Here is a 21850-nt window from a genome sequence, read left to right as displayed (position 1 = left end):
GGTACATTCATTCAGAAACGTTTATCAAGCGCTTACTATGTGTCAGGCATTGAGATAGGGACCCGAGATGGCCCAAAGGCACTAGGCCCCTCTTGTTACCAAGCTTGCGTTTTAGTGTAAATGAGATACGTAAACAAGCCGACAGGGAAGTGTGATGGTTTCGGGGAGCATGATGAGCAGGAGAGGATGTAAGATACTTGTCTGAGAGAGTGACCCGTGGGGGCCAGGGCTGGTGAACTCTGGGAGAAGAGAGGTCAGGAATGTGGACATACCAGATCATCTGAGCAAATGAGGGTGTGCCAGATGGGGCAGGGCCCAAACTGTGCCATCTCTGTCACAGCCGATGTCTTTGTCCCCTCTGTCTGTTGGCCCCTCATGGCCTTCTTGTTAAAAAGCTAAAGGCTATTAACACACTCTGGGACTGTTTGGGACACACGGGAGACTGACTTTCTGGTGTCATCAGAGGATTGAAAGACTAATCTCTCTCTCTCTCCCTATCTCTCTCTCTCTCTCTCTCTCTCTCTCTCTCTCCCTCTCTCTCTCCCTCTCTCTCTCTCTCTCTCCCCCCCCCGTCTCTCTCCCTCTCTCTCCGTCTCTCTCTCTCTTTCTCTCCCTCTCTCTCTCTCCCCCTCTCTCTCTCTCTCTCTCTCTCCGTCTCTCTCCCTCTCTCTCCGTCTCTCTCTTTCTCTCCCTCTCTCTCTCTCTCTCTCTATCTCTAGTGTGTGTATGAGGAAGATTGTCCCTGAGCTGATGTCTGTAGCAGTCTTCCTGTGCTTTACGTATGGGACGCCAGCACAGCATGGCTTGATGAGGTGCATGCAGTTCCACGCCTGGAATGCTAACCCAGGGTCACAGAGGCAGAGCACGTGAGTTTAACCACTGTGCCACCAGGCCGGCCCCAGTGGAGCTGTAGTATGTTAACAGAAGAGGACAGACACGCTGTAGTCATTTTTAAATGTGAAAGTATGTGGGTCACACAAAGCTAGTAAATCCAATAGTGGCAAGTGGAGAAAAGGAAAAACACAAAATAATATGTCTATATTGATTGCTGCTCTTGTAAAGATCATAAGTGAATGGCTAGAATTTCTTGTTCATTGGGTTCTTAATTTGTCTAGAGTTACCTGTTTCTAATTTTCAAACATTTACAAATAAAGCAAGGGGCCGGCCTGTGGCGTAGTGGTTAAGTTTGGTACACTCCACTTCAGCAGCCCGGGTCTGTGGGTTCAGATCCCAGGTGTGGACCTACACCACTCGTCAGCAGCCATGCTGTGGCGGTGACCCACGTACAAAATAGAGGAAGATTGGTACAGATGTTAGCTCAGGGCAATCTTCCCAGCAAAAAGAGGAAGGTCGGCAACAGATGTTAGCTCAGGGTGAATCTTCCTCACCAAATAATAGCAATAAAGCAAGAGAAGCAGCTACCTATAGGAGCCGTAAGTGTTTTTCAAGCGTGGTGGTGAATATGCAGCAAACGGAACCCTGGCTCCAGGATTGCAGTGACGGAAACAACATGGTTGACTTCCTGTCTCTTGACGTAACTGTCTGATGTGCTTTGTGATGGCATGGAGGCTACCAGAACCAAGCCAGGGCGTATCAGCTAAGTTATTAGAACTCATTGTCCTAGGCCTGCAGTGTTCCCCCCTCAGCCTCTGGTTCCATGCATTCTTCGGGCACAGGGCCTCTTCACTAATGCACTGGTTTTCAGACTCCACCTCCAAGGAGCCCAGGGCCCCACACAGGAGTTTACTGTTTAATTTTAAGGTGTTTCCTACCTGATGTGAACATTTAAACTGCTTGAAGAACCCATTTGTATTCTTCTCTTTAATCTGTCTTTATATACTGAGGTTCCAGGTTATATTTTTATTCAAACTTGGAAGATTTATGCTTAAGAAAAGCTTCAAAACCACTTTGGAAAATTAGTCTATTAGATAATAAGCAGGCTATTGGGAAGCATTTCTATGTAAGAATTTTTATTTCTTTGAAATGGCTTCATGGAAAGTAAAGTTGTTAAAACTTGAAGATAAAACTTGAGATAAAAGCTATGAGTGAGCATTGAGAATTATCCCGTCTTAGTAAACTGGGAGCTGGAGTGTGGTGAGGCATGGTCCCGTCCTCTGTGGCTCACAGAGGGGGGTGTCTCGTCAGTGTGGAGAGCCGGCGCCAGCTGGTTTGGGGGCTCACTCTTCCTGAAGGCTGCGCTTCCTCGGGCTCCGATCACCCACACGCATGGCCCTTGTGCTGGACCCGTAGGCCAGAGACATGCTCTGTTTCAGGAGGAGCGCCAGAGCACGTTTGCTGGTGCAGAAGGAACGTAATCTGTAGAGAAAGGAGCAGGACTGGCAGGCGCCGCATTCAAGAACACCCTAGACTTCCTGGCAGGACCAGGCTGAAGCTGGCCCTGGCCTGCTCACAAGGGCCAACCACGTGCTCCCCCCCGGCTCTGTGTTCTGTGGCGTCATGCTGGTAGGTTTTAGGGGCTCACGCGGCTGCCTGTGCCTCCCTCCAGGAGCCTGGGGCCTGGGCTTCTGCTCTGGAGCAGGGTCAGCAGATACAGCCAGGCTGTCCAGCCCACAGTCTGTGTAAATGAAGTTTCATCTGAAGACAGCCTCACCCACTCTTTGACCTATTGCCTAGGGCTGCATTTGTGATATAATGGCAGATGAGCCAAAAAGCCAAAAATGCTCACTTTCTGGCCCTTGACAGAAAAAATTTGCCAACCCTGTTTTAGAGTTTAGTGGGAAACTGGTTCTGGATGCATTAAATTCTCAGGTTGAGAAGAGATTGGGGTGGGGAGTGGGGTTGTCTGCTAAAGGCAGCTTTTCTGTTCTGTTTCCAGTAGAGAACAGTTAAATGAGAGGGAGCCTCAGTGTGTTCTAGTAAAGTGCCAGTTACCTCTCAGAGAGGCCCGTGGGATCATGGGACTTGTCCCCGGAATCTGAGCCATGCAAGGCAGGTATCGTCTCTTGAGCACTGCTGGGAATCAGAGGAGCAGGCTTCCTTCACCCTGTCCTAGATTTCTGAGCCAGAAGTAGTTCAGTTCAGCCCAGCCAGGCCTTTTGGGTAGTGATAATTTTCTTGAAAAGGCAGAAATGCCATGCGACTGGGGCTGATGCCAGGGTAAGCCTGAACCCTCTGTCTTCACACATGGTCTGGAAAATCCCCAGATGCCTGGCCCCTGGGTGTACTTCCCACGGGCATGAGAAGTGCCAACTGCCCGGGCCTCGAGGCCCCTCCCCGCGGGGTCCCTGCTTGTTGAGTATCTCAGACTCAGCCCCGCCTCCCACTGGCAGGCTCTGAGTCCAGGCGCAGGACAGGGCCTCGCTCTTCCTCCTGAGCTGTGGTGTCCCATCCAGCCCTCCCTCCTTTTTGCCCCATGGGCCCAGGCCCAGTCCTGTGAGGGCTCTCCCGCCACACGCCAGTCTGCCTCACACACTGTCCCGGCCACCCTCTCGGTGAGCCGCAGCATCTGACGAGCGCTCTGCTGCATCCTCTCACCAGTTAACAAACGCTTCCTGGGAGTGAATGCTCCCAAGTTTTTATAAATTCAGTAAATAATAGAACTTTTGGAGTAGAAAAGAAAGCCAGAAGCAAGCTCCTCCTGCTAAGATGACAAGCACTTCCTGTATGGCAGCTGCTGTCCTAACACTGGCCACAGACAAGCCCGATCAGTTCCCACCGCAGCCCAGAGGGCCGGCGCCCTTCTGACCCCACTCGGGGAGCCAGGCCGGTCTGGTTAGAGCAGCTGGCCTAGCTGGCAGGGCTGGCGAGTGACGGAGCCAGGCCTGCAGCCTGGGTGTTCTCACTGTGAGTCAGGACACAGGGGTCATGAAATCAACTTAGTAGATGGCCAGTCAGCATAAAGAAAATATCAGAGTGTATTGCATACAGTGAGGGGAAGCATAAAAATTGAAACGTGTGTGTGTTCACGTATACATGTTACATGCATGTACATGATCGCACACACACATCTGTATGTAAGTCTGTGCTTGTACTTGACGTCAGTCTGTCCCACATGCTTTCCCCCGTGCAGAGCACATAATTGGCTGCCATGAAGGTGTTTGGAAGGAATGAGCCGCCAGCCTCATAGCCAGAGCCCTGTGTGTGTGTTTCCTGCAAAATACCTTTTGGACACCCAGACCACATGTCTGCTCAGGTCTTGCAGTGGCTCAGGCCTGTTAGCACAGACATGCCACATCCTCCTGGTGGGAGTCCCTGCTGTGGGGGTGGGGTCCACCATCCTGGCACAGATATGGATTATTGGAGGGTTTTAATTCTCTATCATTACGTGTGGATCTGACATGAATAGGCCTCTACATACCTGCCTTTTATTCTTCCCTCTCCAAAGCTAAGAGCCAGCCTCGCTGTTGGGTATTCCCAGGAGGGCATCAGTGTTTGCACTCATCACCCTGTGTTCGTGGAGGCTTCAGGAACCTGGAAACTTCTAGAGTCCATTTTCAAGGCTGTAAATTAGCACCGCTGTGTCAAAACTCACCTGTGCACTGAGGGCAGCACCCACATCATTTTTCTGTTCAGTGTCCCTTGAGCAGAAGACTTTGAAAAGCAGATTTTCAAACTAATTTTTATTACACCGAAGTATTCGTGGGTGCACAGCTGTATGTGCACATCTGTATATCACAACCTCATTGTGACTTCTTGCGGAGGATCAGGGACTAAATTCCCTTTCTTCTTTTTCATCCATTCTCATTCGTGTGCCAGGCAGTTGATAAATAGTCCATGTGTGTTGTGGGACCCTCAGCACAGCTGTTTGTGGTGGGTGCCTTCTTGTGCTGGCACTGGCAGGCAGGTGGTGGGGCTGGACCAGCCAGGCTCTGGGTCTGCCCGCCTCCCCCTGCCTAGATCCAGCTGCTCTCTGCACTGAAGACTCTGTGAGAAAAAGATGGTCCCGTCCTTGAGGACAAGGCCCTGAGTGCCCTGCGTGGCACCCTGTCACAAAATGGCTGGAACAAGGACTCTGCTCTTCTCACTTCTGCAGCGCCCTTTCTGATTTTCTTCAGCTTTCTTGTCCTTGTCCTGCTGTCTGTCCCTCCCTGCCTCCTTCCCCTTTCTCGTCCGTGCCCCTTACTTCTGTGTCTGGCCTGCCCACGCACATGGTGCTTAGGGCAGAGACAGCTTTGGGCTGGAGGTGCTCAGGTGATCTCTAGCATGAGTTTGGATTGACTTTATGAATTTGAGGCATAATGAATTTGGGGCATAACTGAAGTATAATAAAATGCTAATGTTTAAACTGTTGTTTGATCAGTTTGGGCATATGTGTGCACTCAGAAAACGTTGAAACTGGATGTACAGAAGCAAGAAACTGAAGATGCTGTGGTGGGCCTGCCAGCTACCAGGTGCTGTTGTGCTTGTGTGCAGCACTGATCTTTAATCTCACTGAGCAAAGTAAAAGACAGGATGACCACTCCCCTAGTAAACACTTCATTAGAAAATAGAGACGAGCAAATCTACGGTTACAGATTTCTTCTTAGAGACCTGCTTGTGAATTCCGTGGCTCAGGCTCCCCAGCACCGAGAACTTCTGAACTTGGTATCAGTGTGTGACGGCTTCTGTCAAGGATGATGTAGGTTTCTCAGTGATCTGGAGAAAGGACATACTTCACTAGTGCCCACTGTGGAAATACCACTAGGAGAAATTGAGACAGCTGTCACTTTGCTGCCAGGTTTTTGGGAAGACCCTCGTTCCATGTGGTGACAAGTGGCCATACAAATTGTGGGTCCTTGAGAGTTTAGGGGTTAAAAAATAAGGATTTTCTTTGTTTCTCAAAGAAATATGAAGAGAAGTAAAAACGCTGCTCATAAGCAAGATCTATCTGTTGGGCCCTCAGCCTCACACTGCATCCCTGTGCTGTCTTTGAGACATCCTGTCATTGAAAGACTGAAATGGATTTAGCTCCTTTGTAATGAAAAGGCTTGTTGTTCTTTCTGCTCTTCGTGGAGCAGGGAGGGGGAGCTGGTCTGCGCGTCCTGGACTGCCGTGTTAGCCTCCAGGGGTCAGAAGACTAGATCGTTTATTAATCGTGACAATAAACTACTTTTAACAGTAAGAGAAGTGGAAATGCTGACTTCACGTTGGTTGTGAGAGGGCTCCTTTCACACAGCCCGTCTCCTGGACCTTCAGCCAGCTGTGGTGGGACCGCCCCTGCCTCCCGCCTGCCTGGGAAATAAGCCCCAATTTATGCTTTGTCATTTCTGCATGTGTGAGTAAGATGAAGGGGAGCGCAGGAAGAAAAAATGAGAGGCCAAACCTTCCGTTCTCAAAATCAGGACTAAAAAATAGAATGTCCCCAAGTCTTAGAATGACAATAGTCATCAAAGGCGTGGTGTGATCAGGTCACACAAATCTAGGTCGTTAGAACACTTTGGAGCTGACGGGTTCTCCGTGGATGATCCTACTCAAAGGTGGTGCGAGTACCCCTATTTTCAGTTGTGAGAAGTGAGGCTCTTTCCGGAGGTCTCAGAGCAGGTGGAAGAGCAGCGGTCCCGGGTCTTCTGACTGTCCCATGTGGTGTCCATCCCACCTGGCCACACTGAGCCAACGTGGGGGAACTGGCGCCCATGTTCACAAAGCTCACCAACAAGGGACGCTGCTGGTGTGTGGATGAGGCTGGCTGTGTCTGAAGTTTTTAGATACCGAGGCATCCAAGGGGGCTGCCAGGTCCTCTTTGGTGCTCGCAAGGGAGCGGATCCCATTGTTCCACTGGCTTCCTCCGCATGGTGTAGTAGGATGAGCTGGATCTCTGAGCTCTGTTCATTTGTTCTTTCTGCTCAGAGTATTTTAGGGGCTGCCCTTCCCTTTTATGGTCTGTAAATTTCTGTTGACTGTGTAGGAAAGAACATTTTGTTGAAGATGGAGAGATTTCCGAGATCCACCCAGTCCAATCTGCTTCCCTTTTGTTGTGATGGTCTGAGGCTCTTAGCTCATTTCCATATACTTCTGAAATTCCCTCTTGGATATAAAGTTTGTTGGCATCCTGTCCTTAGAAGTTCAAAGGGCCTGGCGGCCTGCAAGCAAAGGGCAATGCCACGAGAATCCTCAAGTTAACACCCTATCCTGGAGTGCATGTGGCCTAGGGGAAGGAAGGAGTCTTTCCCCAAAACTGGTTTCTTTCCTTCATTCCTGATTGTTTGTGTGTAAATCTATTTATAGTAAATTAAAGGAGACATCCGGCCAGCAGTGTATAATGATATAGTTTACAGGGGCCCCAGCCAAAATGTTGAAATTGCTTACATTTTACTCTTGCCACAAAAGGATTACTATAAAGGCTCTCCCTCTTTCAAAGGCAATAAAAACAAAGAGCGATGGAAGGAGGCTGTTTTTAAATGCACATAATCACTTCCAGGTATGGTTAATGTTGAACTAATAATAGAAGATAAAATGGTAGACTGCTGGCTCGGTGTAACTGAGCAGGCTGTGATGCAGTAGAAGAGGGCCTGAGACTGGATTCTGAAAACCAAATTCAGGTAGAATCTCCCCGTCAAGAGTGTGCCTGAAGTGCTGAGAGAGGCCATGGGCTCTGCCTCCGTCAGCAGAGGCAGCTGGCGCTGGGGTAGACTTCCGTATTGCCTGGTGTGGGGTGGAGGGAGTTCCTGGCAAAGTGGCCAAGTCCTGCTGGTAAACCTTTAGTAAAGTGTGTCTTTACTCAAGGGCGTCCGCATCCAACTTGTCTGTTTTCAGTACGTTGTGCAAACCTGCAGCGCCCACGCACAGACGGGCAGCAGCTGCTTGTGTCCAGGCGGTGCCCTCTCCTTCCTTTCCCCTCGGGCTGAAACCCCACAGTCCGCAAAACGCAACTCTGCCTCCTCGGGAATGTGGAGAGCAGTGTCTTCCTCTTGTTGCTCTGTTTATTGTTGCAGTCAACAACATTGGACCAGATCGGGTACTGCAGGAAATTAAGTGGTTGTGGTTTTAAAGGAAACCTTCATTGACAGCAGCCAATGGGCTGGAGCACCGCTGTGTGACTGATGTGCTCTTAATTTCCCATTTACGTTTTCAATTTATATTATCTTGCACAGTTGTGTTTAAAAACATCAAAATACCTAACTGAAAAATGCACTTTCCTAAAGTTGACTAACAGCCCTGCTAATAAGGAACATGGTGCCTTTCTATGTAAAGAAATTAAACTAAAATGAAATTTGAAACTGAAAGTGTCAACAACATTAATATACTTCAGAGAGCCACTTTGCTCACATGCAGTCTGTCATGAAACCTGTGAGGCTCAGGAAGCCTGGCAGTCAGTCTGTTGCTTACTGGATTGTCTCTCATTTCTTAGGTCCGCCATCGGTGGTGTGAACTCGTTGTTAAGCACAGATACACAAAAGCATACAAAGATGTGGAAAGATTCCTTCAGGAAGATCAGGTACGTTTCATCGGCAGCAGGCCAGGACTCTTTAAATGCCGTCCCCTGCCTGGTGCACTTAACACAGGGCCCCAAGTTGTCAACATCTTTCAAAACAGATGCATAGCCATTTCCCGGAGATTTGTAAGCAGTGGGGAGGAGCTTCCCGCTGCACACACCTGTGCCCTGGTGCTTCCGTCTCTCTGGGATCCCCTCGACTCATCCCCCTTCAGGGCTCCCTTGGCTCTCCCTGGCTGTGGACCACTCTGTCACCAAGTGAAGCACGCCGCAGGTGCCCCTGCATTGCTGAGTCTCGGGTTAGGATTGTGGCCTAGAGATGCCATGCTGTGGATCTGTGTTTCCAATGGCCCTAATTTAAGGCATGAGTGGAGATGAGACTCAGAGAGCCCTGACTGGCTGGAATAGTCTCCATTTGCACCTGCCACGCCAGGCCAGACCCCTGTTTCCTTTCTGCCAGAACTTTCTTCACTGTTCACCAGGGGAAAGTGGTCACCTTCCAAGGAGCCTGCAGAATGCGTGTGTGTGCCTGAATGTGTTTGGGGACATCCTCCTTGCCACCTCTGCACCCACCCACATGTGTCCCCGGCATGGTGGTGCATGTGCCATGGGTTCTGTCTGCTGCTGGAAGTCAGCCTGCAACTCGTTCCTGTTGGCGTGACCAGTGCATGCCTCTGAGCAAGCTTTCTGCCGAGCACCATGGGCTGAGAGAATGGGGCTGTGTTTCAGCTGGGGGTGGAGCTGGGGGTGGCACAAACAAAAGGACTCTTGATAGGGCCTGAGTAGGGGGAGCAGCCAGCAAGGAAGGGCTCCGTCTTCCCACAAAGAAAATTATATGACTTTGTACCAGAAGAAATGTCACATTTGCACAGTGGAGCAAGAGGTGTTTGGAAACACGGAGGGGCTTATGAGAGGGACAAAAATGTAAGTGCAACTTCGAGTCTGTTCTGAAAACCAAAATTGACTACAGTGTATTTGGAGCCGTGATCTCCGCCAGCTGCGAGTTACCACATCTCACCTTTCTCAGGAATGGGTTTTTGAACTCCTCACTACCCAGTTTTTATTTTGTGCTATCTTTGAGCTCCTCCTTTTAATTTCTTCCAGCAGAATGTGATCCGGCATAACTGAGCTGGAACAAGAAAGAAGGCAGAACCAAAGGGGTCTTTTGGTCTTCCAGAACATAACTGGCTGTTTTAAAACTCTAGGGGAAATGCAGATGTGAGTGTGTGCAGCGTTGTTCCCGTAACAGAAGGGACCGCGCTCGCTGCAGTGCTGGGCACCGTTGAGGGGTGCAGTCGGGCTGGGCTGCGGCAATGGCACTCTTCTTGGGCGGCGTGATGGCTCTCCCCTGTGCAGTGTGGTGATCTTCGCTTCCCGGCTGTGCCCGGGGAGGAAGTGCTGTGTCAGTGTGACTCACACAGCACCGTGGTTCCTCCAGCTTGCCGGTTCCCTGGTGCTCATTATGGGACCCTCCCTGTCCCTGTCCAGAGCAGTCCCACACAGTCCACAGCAGAGGTGTGCTCACTCATCACTCTGTCATCAGTTAAATCTCTAGGGTTCTGCTGATGGGAGTGATAGCTGAGAATTCCTTGAGGTTTCAGTGAGAACAAGAAAGAGGAGCTTGAGCTGCAGGTTCTAGAAGGACAGCTCCTCAGGCATGTATCTTTTCTAGGGAGTTTGCCATTTCTAGACCAGCAAGTTCATGTGCAGCGAGCAGAGACTGCGTGTGCATGCATGCACGCACCCTGTCTTTTCCTCACACCCTCTGGCCTCTGTGCCCCCGCAGGCCATGGGCATATACCTGTACGGGGAGCTGATGGTGGGTGAGGACGCCAGGCAGCAGCAGCTCGCCCGCAGGTGCTTCGAGCTGACCAAGGAGCAGATGGACAGATCCTCAGCAGAGGTGGTGGCCGAGATGTTATTTTAAAGAGGTGATTCTCTCCTTTTCCTTTCTCCATTGTTCCCTTCTAACCAGAGATTCCTCTCAGGAGTCAAATAGTTAATAACCAAATAGTGAGCCCCTTGCTTAGCCCGAGTGACTGGGTGGCCTCAGAGAACAGAGAGCAGGTGGCCTCGTCCACCCGAGAGGGGTCGCCGGGAAGCAGAGGCTGTCCACCTCAGGCACAACAGCTCTCGCCGGTACCGTTTTCATCTCTTGAAGTTGTCTTGTTTGTGGGAACACAAACCGCGGCGGAGCCCCTTGAGCAGGTTTGGAAAGCAGGTCAGGCAGCCCGGCAGAAGCCCTGATCCCAGTCTTCAGGGCAAAGGCTGACCCTGAGTGCGCTGCCGGCTCACCCCGAGTCCTGAGCGGCACGCAGACGTTCTCTCCTCCCAGGCTCTCTGAGAGCTTGAAGTTCCTCAGGGTGTCCCTGCTTGGCCGAGGAGGCCAGCAGGGGGTCCTCCCTTCAGACTGCACCGCCCGCTCCTTGGTCATGCCCTGTGGCTTCGGGCACGACCTTCTACCTGGTTGTGTGGGAGCGGAATTTCTCCCCAGTTGACGTTGGAGTGGGAGTCCTGCATCATCTAAATTACTTCCTTTGTTAACTGTGCTTGGAATTGACCTGTTAGATTTATATCCTAGCAGTTAGTTTTTAACTTTGGGTTTCTGCATTTTATAAGTAATTTAGCAATGGTACATAAAGTTTTATAAGTAGAACTGTGAGATTATAAGTGTATTTTTTCCCTAACAATCAGTATCATTTATGTGTCTTCTCAGTTTTTCTTCAAGGTTTTATGTGATACAATAGGATATTTCTAATTTTGTATCTTTTTTAACTTAGCATTTTTCATGTTATATAGCTTTTCTGTAGATGTAGTTTTTAATGGCTATTTAATATTTTATGTTGCTATTCTTAACCCATTGTTAGACATTTACTTGCTTGTAATGTTTTGCTCTTATAAACCATTTCTGTCCAATATGTTTAAGTATCTTATTTATTTGAAAGAACTCTAATACTGAGGAGAGCAACAAAGTTTTTCTAACGTATGATCCTGTGCTTCCAGACGAGTCAGGGAGCCGTGTTTGCAGGAACAGGGCACAGTGGAGGTGGTTGTGGTGGGTGTCCCTCTTGTAGTGAAACAGCCGTGGGGACGCTCCCAGACCCCCACGGGCAGCCTCCGGCCCTGTTCAGGATGAGCGGGGCCATTTAGGAACAGAGCAGCTGCACAGTGGTCTTGCCGCCACCTTCCTGCGGTCATCCGTGTTAAGTCGAGTTTCTCTTTAGATGCTCAGTGTTACAGAGGGTTCGTGTTTCTGGAGGTGTGTGCGGCTGCACCAGGGCAGACTGTCCTTTGATGGGTCCCTGTCCTCCACGGGACGGAGAATGTCAGCAGCCTTCCGCTCGCGGTTCTTCCTTGTGATGTTTTTGCCCCAATCAGGCAAACGAGTACCCGTCCAGAGTCTGCTGTTTTCTCACCTCCCGCTGAAACCTCCTAGATGGCCCCAGGGGCATGTGCATGCACCCCACCTTCCCCACGAAGAGCAGTGACAAGGGCTGCTCTGAGTCGCTCCTTCCAGCTGTCGGGAGTTCTTCCCCACTTGGGGAGCACAGGCATCCCAGAGCACTAAGAATCAGTGGCCCTGGCATTGGGGCGGTGGCTGACTGAGCGAGGACGGCCACAGCACGGCTGGCTGTGCGGCGTTCATTTCACATCCCAAAGCCGCACTGGCATTTGTGTGGTTGTCTCTGAGTCCTTCTGATTTAAATAAATGTACCTCTAGGACGCCAAGTAAATGAGCAACAAGCAGAAATAAAACCCATTTGGTAGTGTAGCAGGCCTGGAGGTGGTGTCTTCACCTCGTGTCCGAGGAACCGGTGCATGCGGTGCGGGCCGTGAGCCGGCAGGCATGGTGCTGCTCCGGAGTGCTCTGGCTGCTTGGGTTCCTGGCATGCTGATTTGTGACTTAAGATTAAAATCACATTGCCAGGGATTACCACGCAACCACGACCTTGGCTGCTCCTCCAGAAGCCATAGTTATCTCTCTGCAGTTCGGAGAACAGATGCGTCTCATAGCTCCTCTCTGGAAACGGAAGAAGCCAACAGCCATGGAAGATGCTCACCGGCCCTTTCATTTTGCCCAGCGACGACCTCTCTGACGAGGTGCAGAGCTTAGCTGATTGGTGAACAGTGACTGGTTTCCGCTTTGTTCACAGTGGCTAAGTTCTGCACCTGAAGAGAAGGTGAGATGGGGACAGTTAAGTTGGAGACACTGGGGCAGAGGCCGCGGCTGAGCGGGCAGCTCGGCTGCCGAGCACGATTCTGGAGGATGAGAGACCCGCTCGGCCCCAAGGACGCGCTTTCTCCTGTTGTGAGTGCAAAGAGCTTACGAAAAGTCTACGGAAATATAAATCCACTAATTAGGTATCTGTCTCAAAGGTCAAATGTATTTAAAACTGAAAAATTATTCTTACAAAAAACTAAAACCACGTGTATCACGAGAGTCCAGTAGAACCATGTCCTTGGTTGGTCGCATGTGAGGAGGCCTGGGGGCTTCCGCAGGAGGCCCCTGCTGTCGCCTCCCGAGCGTGGGGTGAACTCTCTCTTGTGTTTGCAGTCTAGGTGAGTGTCTCCTGCCGCGAGCCCGGCCGAGGCACTGCTTCTCTCCTCCGGCTGTCGATTGGACCCGCCCTCCGGTGCCTACTGAGCTGATATCAGTTCTCATTTTACACACTGGCTCAGTTCAGCAGGAACAGGAGTCGAGCCCTAGAGCGAAAAGCCTTCCTGTGTGTAAGTGCCAGAGGCTCCGGAGCCGGACTCTCCTCCCTGAAGGCAGGCCCGACGGCGGTGGCGCCGGCTGCGTGGGCCCGTGGCGCGCTGGTGGCACCCTGCAGCCTGCGGCCGGAGAGGAGGGCACCTGCTACCCAAGGGCCAGGTGCCTCTCTCCCGGGGCCCTCACGCGGTCGGAGAGCCTTGGGAGGGAGCACGGCTCTTCCTGGGCTCTGTCTGTGGATGAAGCCTCGGTCCCCGCCGCTGCCTTTCAGAGCTGTGTGTGAGCCAAGCGAGTGCACACAGCTCAACTTAAAATCTGCTCTTCAGGCCATGAGGCCGGGCCTCACCCGTCCTCCACACTTTGCGGGGTCCTCTCTCCGAAGCAGGGAGCACAGGTCCCAGAGGGACTCATTTGGCAGAATTCCTCCGTTGTGACTGGGCAGTAAATTTTCTTGCTGTTTCCTTTGCAGGAAAGATCACAGCCAGATTCTCTTTCATACATCTACTCCTGGCCCTGGTGGGCCCAGGATCCGTTGACCCTGGACATCAAAGGAAGGATTACGGGGCTGCTGAGGCCATCAGCCGACAGCAGGGGCCACGTCTTGGTGCTTCTCTTTCCAGGGGCTGTTCCCAGCAGAGCTCAGGAGAAAGGTGCCTCCTCGTCCATGGCCTCCGGCCACGGGATGCCGAGTGCGGGCTGTGGCTCTTCTGTGGGCTCGAGGCAGCTCTGTCACACGGACGCCTGGGGACATGGGCGCACTGAAACCTGCTCACCATTCTGCACTGATCCCCTCAGCATGTGGCTGCAGTGCTGTTTCTCTGCTTCCGAAGGTCACAGAGTTCGTATATACTGGGACCAGTGAACACCTCCTCTGGGTCATTTCAGAGGGATTCTGTGCAATTATTTTGATATGTCCATTATTTAGATTTTTCCAGAATTTTAGTAGATTTTCATAAAGGTGTACAGGATAAAAATCTAGGATTTATTAATAATAAAATATAATGATAGTATTTTTGTATTCCTGTTTGCTTCTGAATTTAATACTGTTTAAAAAAAGAAAGAAGTCGCGTGAGAAAGGGCGTTCTCTGCGTTGGCTCCTCTGTGTCCTGTAGGCTGGGGAGAGGGGCTGTCCAGGAGGGCGCGGGGCGAGGTGCTCCGCCCTCACTGGCACCCAGCTCGGCGCCCTGGCAGTCTGGGGTGGTGTCGCCTTTCTTTCCCACCAGGTACTTGAAGTTTGAAAAAAACCCCAAAAAACGAAGCTTCCCAGTTGTGTCCAGAGTCGGGGATGGTTGGACATGCTGGCGAGGCCGCGGGGGTCAGCGCAGCCCTGGGCGGGCCACCTGTGTGCCCTGGCCAGGCCACCGCCCTCCGGGCCGCGTCTGACCTGTGTGTGGGGCGCCTGGCTTCAACAGCTTCCTCCCTTAGAAGCTCTTGGTCTTCAGGATGGTCTGGCAGTGGCTGTCGTTCTAGAAGGTTTCCTAGGGATTTGCTGTTTGCTGTACGTGTGCCCTGCGTATGATTGCGCGTGCTTTGTTTACCATATCGGTAGGAAGATCACAATTTGATTTTTAAATTTGACTAAAGATAAGAACACTGCTTTCTGTGAAGACGGAATAAATGCTTTTCCCTTGTGGTCGGTGTGAGTGTGTTTGGCCTCTGTGAGGCAGGGCAGGAAGGGGCCCGGGGCCCAGGCAGTGCCCGCCTGCCCACCTGCATGCAGTCAACCCTCAGCGCCTCCTCACGTGCTGTGGGCCACCAACTGGCCCAGTGGTTTGGTTTGGTCTTGTTTTTCCATAACGTTAAAGCCATTCTTTGTAGTCTTTAGAAACCACTGAGGCAGAGCCGAGCGGCCACATGTGTGGGATTTTGCCCAAGGATGGCTGCTGCTCTTGCTCCCGTGAACCCCTGAGTCGTGCAGCCGCTCTGACCATGGCTGTGGCCAGCAGGCAGTGGTCAGTGCTGGAAGGGTCATCAGCACTGACACCCCTTGGCCCGTCCTGCGGGAGCTCTGCCTGCGCCGGGCGTTGTCCCCTGGGGGAGGAGCGGGGGAGAGCGAGCAGGCCTCTGCTAGGGCTTCTGTCCGCCTGCCAGCCACACCCCGTCACCCACTTCTTGGAGCGTCGATGGCCCTGGGAGTGGGGACTCCTGGCTGCCCCTGCGGCGTTGAGAGGACTTGAGAGCACGTGGGGGAGGAGCCCGTGGCCAGGACCTGGCACAGGCCGCCGGATTCCAGAGTGGCCTCCAGTCAGTTTGGAGACAGAGATCTAAGACTAGAACTCTGTATTTTTAAAATAATTCTTTTTTTTTTTTTTTTTTTTTTAAAGCTCCCTGTTGGTAACTGTGGCAGCCCCGGGTGGGGAGGGGCTGGGTCGCTAGGCACCGCGGCCCCGCCAGCTGCTCTCCGCCTGACGCAGCCCCATCCCGTCCCGGAGCTGCCTGGGTGCGGGCGGGCGCCTGTCCAGGCCCAGGACAGGGCTGTGCCGCTGCCCTTCCCGAGTGCCCGCTGTGGATCAGGCCTGGGCAGATGTAATTCTGTCCCCAGGGTCACATACCAAGTGACAGGATTTGAACGTGCCTCCACGTGGCTTGGAGTCTTCCTCCCCACCACAGTACCTCTCAGCTCTCGGTGTGGACATTGGTCCGGAGCAAATTCACGGACCCCTGTCTTGTCACGCAGCCAGCCTGGTTTGGAGAGGCCCACGCTCCTGCCCAGCATGCTGCAAGGGCGGGCCAGGGGACACCTGCTTTGGAAAGCATGGAAACTTGAACCCGCTACGGTTAAGTCACCTTGGGGACATCACCAAGACCTCATGGGAAACTGGTGCACTTTCTTAGTGGCACAGTTTCTGAGCCCTGCTGCCCCTAGAGGAGCACGTTTCTGGCTTCAGGGGCCCCCATCCCGTCACGGTTCCCAGGTTGAGCAGAAGACGGTGCGAGCTGCCCTCCAGGCTGAGCCGAAGGACCGTCTTGCCTCGCTCCATGATGGGCAGACATGCCAAGAAGCGCCTCCGTAGGCGGCTTCTGCGTCGTGCAAGCGTCACAGAGAGCACTGCACGCACCTGGGTGGGACAGCCCGCTGCATGCCTGGGCTGTGCGGTCTGAACCTTAGGGGACCACGGTTGCATGGGCCGTCCGTCCTCCACCTAAACGTCATGCTGTGGTATGTGACGGTGACCCGATAGGAGGAGCCCATTTACCAGCAAGGCGAAGCCTCCGCTGGGCCACCAGGAGGGCAGGAAGGCCCACAGTGGCCGTCATCCCCCAGTCTAGTGAAAGCAGATGCCCAGCCCCTCTGCCTGTGGTGCCTTCCTAAGCTGTGTGCCAGTGGGGCGCTCACCAGCCATCAGGAGGCCGTCAGCCATGGGGGTGCTGTGTGGCTCCCACAACAATGCTGCTCCCAGTGAGGCACCCCCGGCCACGCCTCAGGCCCGCAGAGCCCTCCAAGGACTCGGGGCACTGGCAGAGGGCAGGACTGCACCCCCAGCGGGGTGGCAGCACAGAAGCGGTGGCAGGAGGCAGCCCTGTCCTCGGAGCCATGGATCGGTTAGTTGCCAAACAGCTGCCCTCCTTGGAGAACAAAGGCTCTGGAAGTGGCAGCGCTCCTCCTCCTTAGTGAGCAGACCCTGTGCCTTCGCAGAGCAGGGCTGACTGGGGACAAGAGTACGTCTTCTCCCAAGGTCACCTCGGCTTTCAGTGCATATGGGAACAGGCCAGGGTCAACCTGTGGGCAGACCTTGGGCAGCCAGTCCTCTGATGTCCCCCAGGTACGTGGCCCTGCACTTGGCCTGCTGGGCCCGGCCGTCACCACCTGGCCACCTGTGGCAGCACCTGCTCCCTTCCACCCAGGGTAGGCTGAGGGGCTGAGCTTCATGAAGAGGGGGTGTGAGGGCACCCCAGGAGTCCTTGCTGCCCATTCAGCTCCCCCCACAGGACCTGGAGCTCTGCCAGTCACAGCAGGAAGTGGAGTTGGGTGGGGGGACAGGGAAGAGCAAAAAAGACTCTCACTTCTGCTTGGCCTCTAGTTTAGGATTATACAGTTTTAAGACATCTTTTTTTTATGTATATATGCTTTTTTTGTTGAGGAAGATTGGCCCTGAGCTAACATCTGTGCCCATCGTCCTCTATTTTGTATGTGGGATGCCACCACAGCATGGCTGATGAGCAGTGTAGGTCCGCACCCAGGATCCAAACCCGTGAACTCTGGGCTGCTAAAGCAGAGCATGTGAACTTAACCACTATGCCACCAGGCCAGCCCCTAAAGCATTTATTTTTATTGGAATTTCAAACCAGAACACTGAAATGATAGTCTCCATCTGAAACGAGGTACAGAGATGTCACATTCACAGGCAGCACCCTGTGCCCCAAGTATAGGAACCAGAAACAGTAACCTGTCCTTTAGCACGCAGAGCAGAGCTCTCATGAGTTCCAAGCAGCCGTTTCTGGTGCATTCCGGCTTTCTCCCCTGAGCTGCTTGGTCCAGCATGTACACGCAGCAAAGCCCCAAGGCCTGAGGAGGCCGGGGCCCCCGTGCATCTGCCCACACAGCAGTGGCCTCCGCCGTGCTCAGCCTCACCAACAGCAGCTGCAGCCCACTGGGTGTCTAAAAGCAAAAGCTGTGTGTCTGTGGTCAAGGGCCAGTTGTTCTAGAGCCTTCTGTTCAGGCCTACCACCACCTCGTCTTCCAGTGGAGCCGCCCCGGGGGCGCAGACCTGCCCTGCGAAGGGAGCCGGTCCCTCCCAGCACCTGTCCTGCAGACAGAACTTGGGTGCCCCAGGCCCATGGCCTCGGCTGCCGGACTCCCTGGGCAGAGGGCCTGCCACAGCCCACACTGGAGAAGGCAGGGAGGGGTGCGGCCCCTGGCAGGGGGAAGTGCAGTGACTTGGGGCTTCAGCGATCCTTTGGAGCGCCCCTTCCCCAGGGCACCTGCGCCGTGAACCACCTCGGGGTGCACAGAGAGGGTGGGGGCCCTGTGGGCCGGGCCCGGCCATGGCCCAGACTCCATACAGGGGTCCCGAGACGGTGGCAAACCCAAGCCTAGACTTCTGGAGCCTCGGTCCGAGGTCGGGTGGGGAGCTGGGGGTGGAAAGGGGTGCCTGGACCTGCCATGCAGTGCCCAGTGACCAGGCTCAAGGAAGAGGGCATGAGCTCAACCCCCAGGCCACTGTCCTGGAGGACAATGACCTGGCCCTCCCTGGCTGGGCCCTGAGGTTTACAAGGGGGGAGGGCCATTCAGGGAGGTTTTATTGATCTTTTCCCACCCTCTGGTGCCATCCAGGAGATGGATCTGCTAATAAGGCATTTCTGTTCCAGTTCGATGACTAGAGAAAGGGGGTGAAAAAAGGGGAGGAGGCCATCAGCCAAGCCGGGGGCGGAAGGAAGCCACCGTAAAACTACCACGTGCCCAGGGCCAGCCCGGGCTGTGGATCACCTGCCTGGACCGTGGCCAGACATCCGGGCACCCTGGCATCAGTGCATGGGAGCAAAGGCAAACCCAGCCCTCATGGGAGGAGCAGCCAAAGGAGCCCACTGTGGGGGCTGGGCCTGGGAAAGGGGGCTGGTGTAGCACCAGAAACCCATGGTTTTGTGTGTGTGTTTGGGAAGACAAAGCAGAATGCAGAAATGCAGAAAAGGCCTCTCTGAGCACACGCTTCCATCTCCTCCAGACAGCTCCCATAAAACGAATCTGGCCCCTGCCAAGTGCTGCTGGAGACAAAACAAGCTCAGCGCTTCAGCTGCTCAGCCCAAAGGCCTGGGTGGGGAGACAGGACGACTGCTCCAAAGACCTGTCCAGGGCCCTCCCTCGCCCCACCGGGCCCCGCCTGTGCCGGCTGCTGGGCCCTGGCCTCCCCTGACCTTGGAGGCACAGCCCTCAGCAGGACGCCCGCCGCCTGGGGAGCAGAGCCCAGGGGCTCACGGGATGTGGCCACCGCCCCCACTCCCAGAAGCGCCTCTGCTGCTTTGGTGGGAAGCAGAGGTGACAGGGCGCGTGGTGTGGCGTCTGCTCTCTTCGGCCCTCTTGTGCCTGCAGCTCTCTTTGGGGACTGCTCCCATTGTGAAGCCCAGCCCGGGAGGGTTCGTGCCTGTCGGGGGGCAGGAGGTGCTGAAGCTGCTCACGGTTGGGCCCTCGCTGCACTGCCCAGAGTCCTGAGTTCCAGAAAGTTCTTTTCTGCTCTGATAGTTCTCCCTTGTCCCACGAGGTCTGGCAGAACAGGCCTTGAAAGCAGAAGTGTGTGTCCTAAGACTGGCGAGGACACGCTTGGCAAGATCTGAGAGGGAGGCGTAGAGGCAGCGCCCCCGCCTAGGGCCCTGGCAAGCTTGCCCCGGTGCCTCGGTTTCACCTTCTGACTGCCTGATTTAAGTCTCCCAGGCTTCGCTTCAGTTATGTCTAAGCAGAGAGGCTCAAGAAAAATGAGAATTATGGAGACAGAAATGACTTGATAGGTAGATAAAAGCCAATTACACTGTTTGCCGATGGTACAGTACAAGCGTGCATTTATGTTGGTTTGTAAAGAAAGGACATAATTTAAGGGAAGGAAATTGTTGCTTTATGATTTTATCTGCTTTAATACATTAAATTATCAGGGAAGAGGGAACTGCAGGAACTGTGGCTTCAGGGCACGTGGGGGTGGAGCAGGCCGTCCCACAGAGCAGGAAGGTGGTTATTAGTGATCCCAGAGGCTGGGCAGATGACAGACTGACATTTGGGAAGTGGGTCACGGCCCACAAACTGCTCCATCTGGGGGCACTCAGGCCATCTTCCCTCTGTGTCAGGGTGCCTGGATCCAACCATAATGAGCAAGTCGTCCTTTTCTAGAAAACTCTATGTCCGATGCCACAACCTAGGTCCTGTGAACAGGCTATAAAAATGCCACCATGCTGACAAATGCAAGGAGCGCCAGCAAAGACGTCTCCTGTTAAAGCGACAGCTGGCCCAGGGCCGCCTGACCCTCACGGCCTGTTTAAGAGTGAGCCTCTCTCGGGACAGACAGATGAACCTTCCCTTATGTATTGATAATTTGAGCTTCTGGTTGTGAATACATCAAACACGGAAACAAATATAAATAATTTGTAAGCAAAAAGTAAGTGTTCCTCCCCCTGTTCTCCTGGTCCCTTCTCCAAACTCATCCCTGTTAGGAGACTGACCCGTCTCTGCCACAGCAGAGACTCTAAGGATGCGCTCCAGCAAACGCATGTCCAAACCCCGCGTCGTGCTCAGATGGAAACAGAGTACACAGTGATTCTTCCGTGTGGCAGAATGTTTCACGATTGGCACATACTTTGCCTCTATTTTGATGTCTCCATTGTCGGAACATCCCAGCCTCGAGAGGCACAGTGCGCAGTCCGTAGGTTCCTCTGCTCAGGTCCCAGCCCTGTGAGCTGTCGTCTGCAGAACCTTTCTGGGCTTCAGTTTCCTCATCTATAAACCATAGATAAATTTATTAGGTGGGTGTGAGAATTAAAGGCATGAATTTACATGAAACCCTGATAAGCAGGGCCTGGTGTCAACTGTAGAGGCCTCTGCTGCTCCATTTGTTTATTTCCTTAAGTCACTTCGTCAGCCCCCTCCCGATGAACACTGGGCTGTCTCCAGGGGCGGCTTTTGGACACAGTGCTGCCGCGAGTGCCTGGGCCCCCCACGCGCACAGGCGCCAGTGTGTCCGTGGGGCTTCCCGGACCTGCTCACGGTGGACCCGGGCAACCGGCAGTGGGGGGAGGTGGCTCTGAAGAACGGGGCTGTTACTGGATAAAAGGATATAGAATTTTTTAAAAACTTTAATGTTTTTATTGTGGTAAAATATAGATAACATAAAATTTACTATTTTAACCTTTGTCAAGTGTTCAGTGGCATTAACAACATTTACATGGTTGTGCAGCCACCGCCACCGTTCATCTCCAGAACTTTTTCATCATCTGGAAGTGAAACACTGTCCCCTTTAGACAATAACCCCATCCGCTCCCCCAGCCACGGGCAGCCACCACTCTACTTCTGTCTCTGTGCATTTGACTCCCCCAGGTACCTCACAGGAATGCACTCACACAATGCTTGTCTTTTTCTGTCTGGCTTATTTCACTTAGCAAAATACCTCCAAGTTCCCCCATGTTGCAGCCTGTCAGAACTTCCGCAGGAGCAGCCCTCTGTGTGGACGGACCACACTCCGTTTGTCCCAGCACCTGTCGATGGACGTTTGGGCCGCTCTGCCTTCTGGCCGTTGTGAACAATGCTGCCGTGGACACTGGCGGACAGACAGCTCCCCAGGTTCCTGCCTCCCTTCTTGTGGGGGTTCATCCACAAGTGAAGGTGCTGGACCGTATGGGGCCCCGTGGGACACAGCTGGCGCCAGGATGTGCAAATCTCCATGTTAATATCTGACCCCTTGACCTCTCTCGGGCAGAGTGCCTTGGCCGCTCCTGTCTTTTCCAACCCGATAGGGAAGAATAACTGTATGAATCTGCATTTCTTGTGAGCTGTGTTAAATATTTTAAAGCCTTTTCAAACCCATTTGTCTTTCTCCTTCTGTTAATTGTGTGCAGTATCTGTGTCCCCGGCCCATCAGTCTCGTGGATTGTGGCATTTTTCTTACTGATTTGTAGAAGAGCTTTATAAGTTAGAAAACTAGTTTGCAAATATTTTTCCCCAATTTGTTATTTGTATTTAGGTTTGTTTGTTTTGTTTTTTATCTCTGTATGGTCAGTTTTATCCATCTTTTCTTCTTTGATTTCTGGGTTTTGTGTCTGCACAGAAAAGGTTTTCTTCGTGGCCTAAGGGC

General features: G+C 53.0%; 2 protein-coding genes across 26 annotated transcripts in view; one reads left to right on the top strand and one right to left on the bottom strand.

Annotated features, from left to right (window-relative positions):
- The window catches only part of AOPEP (aminopeptidase O (putative)), a 374345-nt gene that overhangs the window by 323911 nt on the left and 28584 nt on the right, over window positions 1-21850 (top strand). For 5 of the 25 annotated variants that reach the window (XM_070495586.1, XM_070495575.1, XM_044756948.2 and 2 more), the window contains 3 exons: window positions 8288-8374; window positions 10158-10302; window positions 13552-14092. The exons of 1 other annotated variant lie outside the window; for it this stretch is intronic. In XM_070495586.1, the coding sequence (XP_070351687.1) occupies window positions 8288-8374; window positions 10158-10298 (228 nt within the window). In that variant the 3' untranslated portion in view covers window positions 10299-10302; window positions 13552-14092. Of the gene's footprint in view, window positions 1-719; window positions 867-8287; window positions 8375-9478; window positions 9633-9914; window positions 10027-10157; window positions 10304-13551; window positions 14093-21158; window positions 21582-21850 lie in introns of those variants that run through there. 19 more of the 25 variants (XM_044756950.2, XM_044756944.2, XM_044756941.2 and 16 more) reach the window with 10 other exon arrangements.
- Window positions 19560-21850, bottom strand: part of FANCC (FA complementation group C) — a 253228-nt gene continuing 250937 nt past the window's right edge. Inside the window, exon 17 of the transcript XR_011497288.1 lies at window positions 19560-20499. The gene's annotated coding sequence lies outside the window, so the exon portion shown is untranslated. The remainder of the gene's footprint in view (window positions 20500-21850) is intronic.

Source organism: Equus asinus, chromosome 23 (genome assembly GCF_041296235.1).
Source record: "Equus asinus isolate D_3611 breed Donkey chromosome 23, EquAss-T2T_v2, whole genome shotgun sequence".
NCBI lineage: Eukaryota > Metazoa > Chordata > Mammalia > Perissodactyla > Equidae > Equus > Equus asinus.
This window is presented reverse-complemented; position numbering and strand designations above follow the sequence as displayed.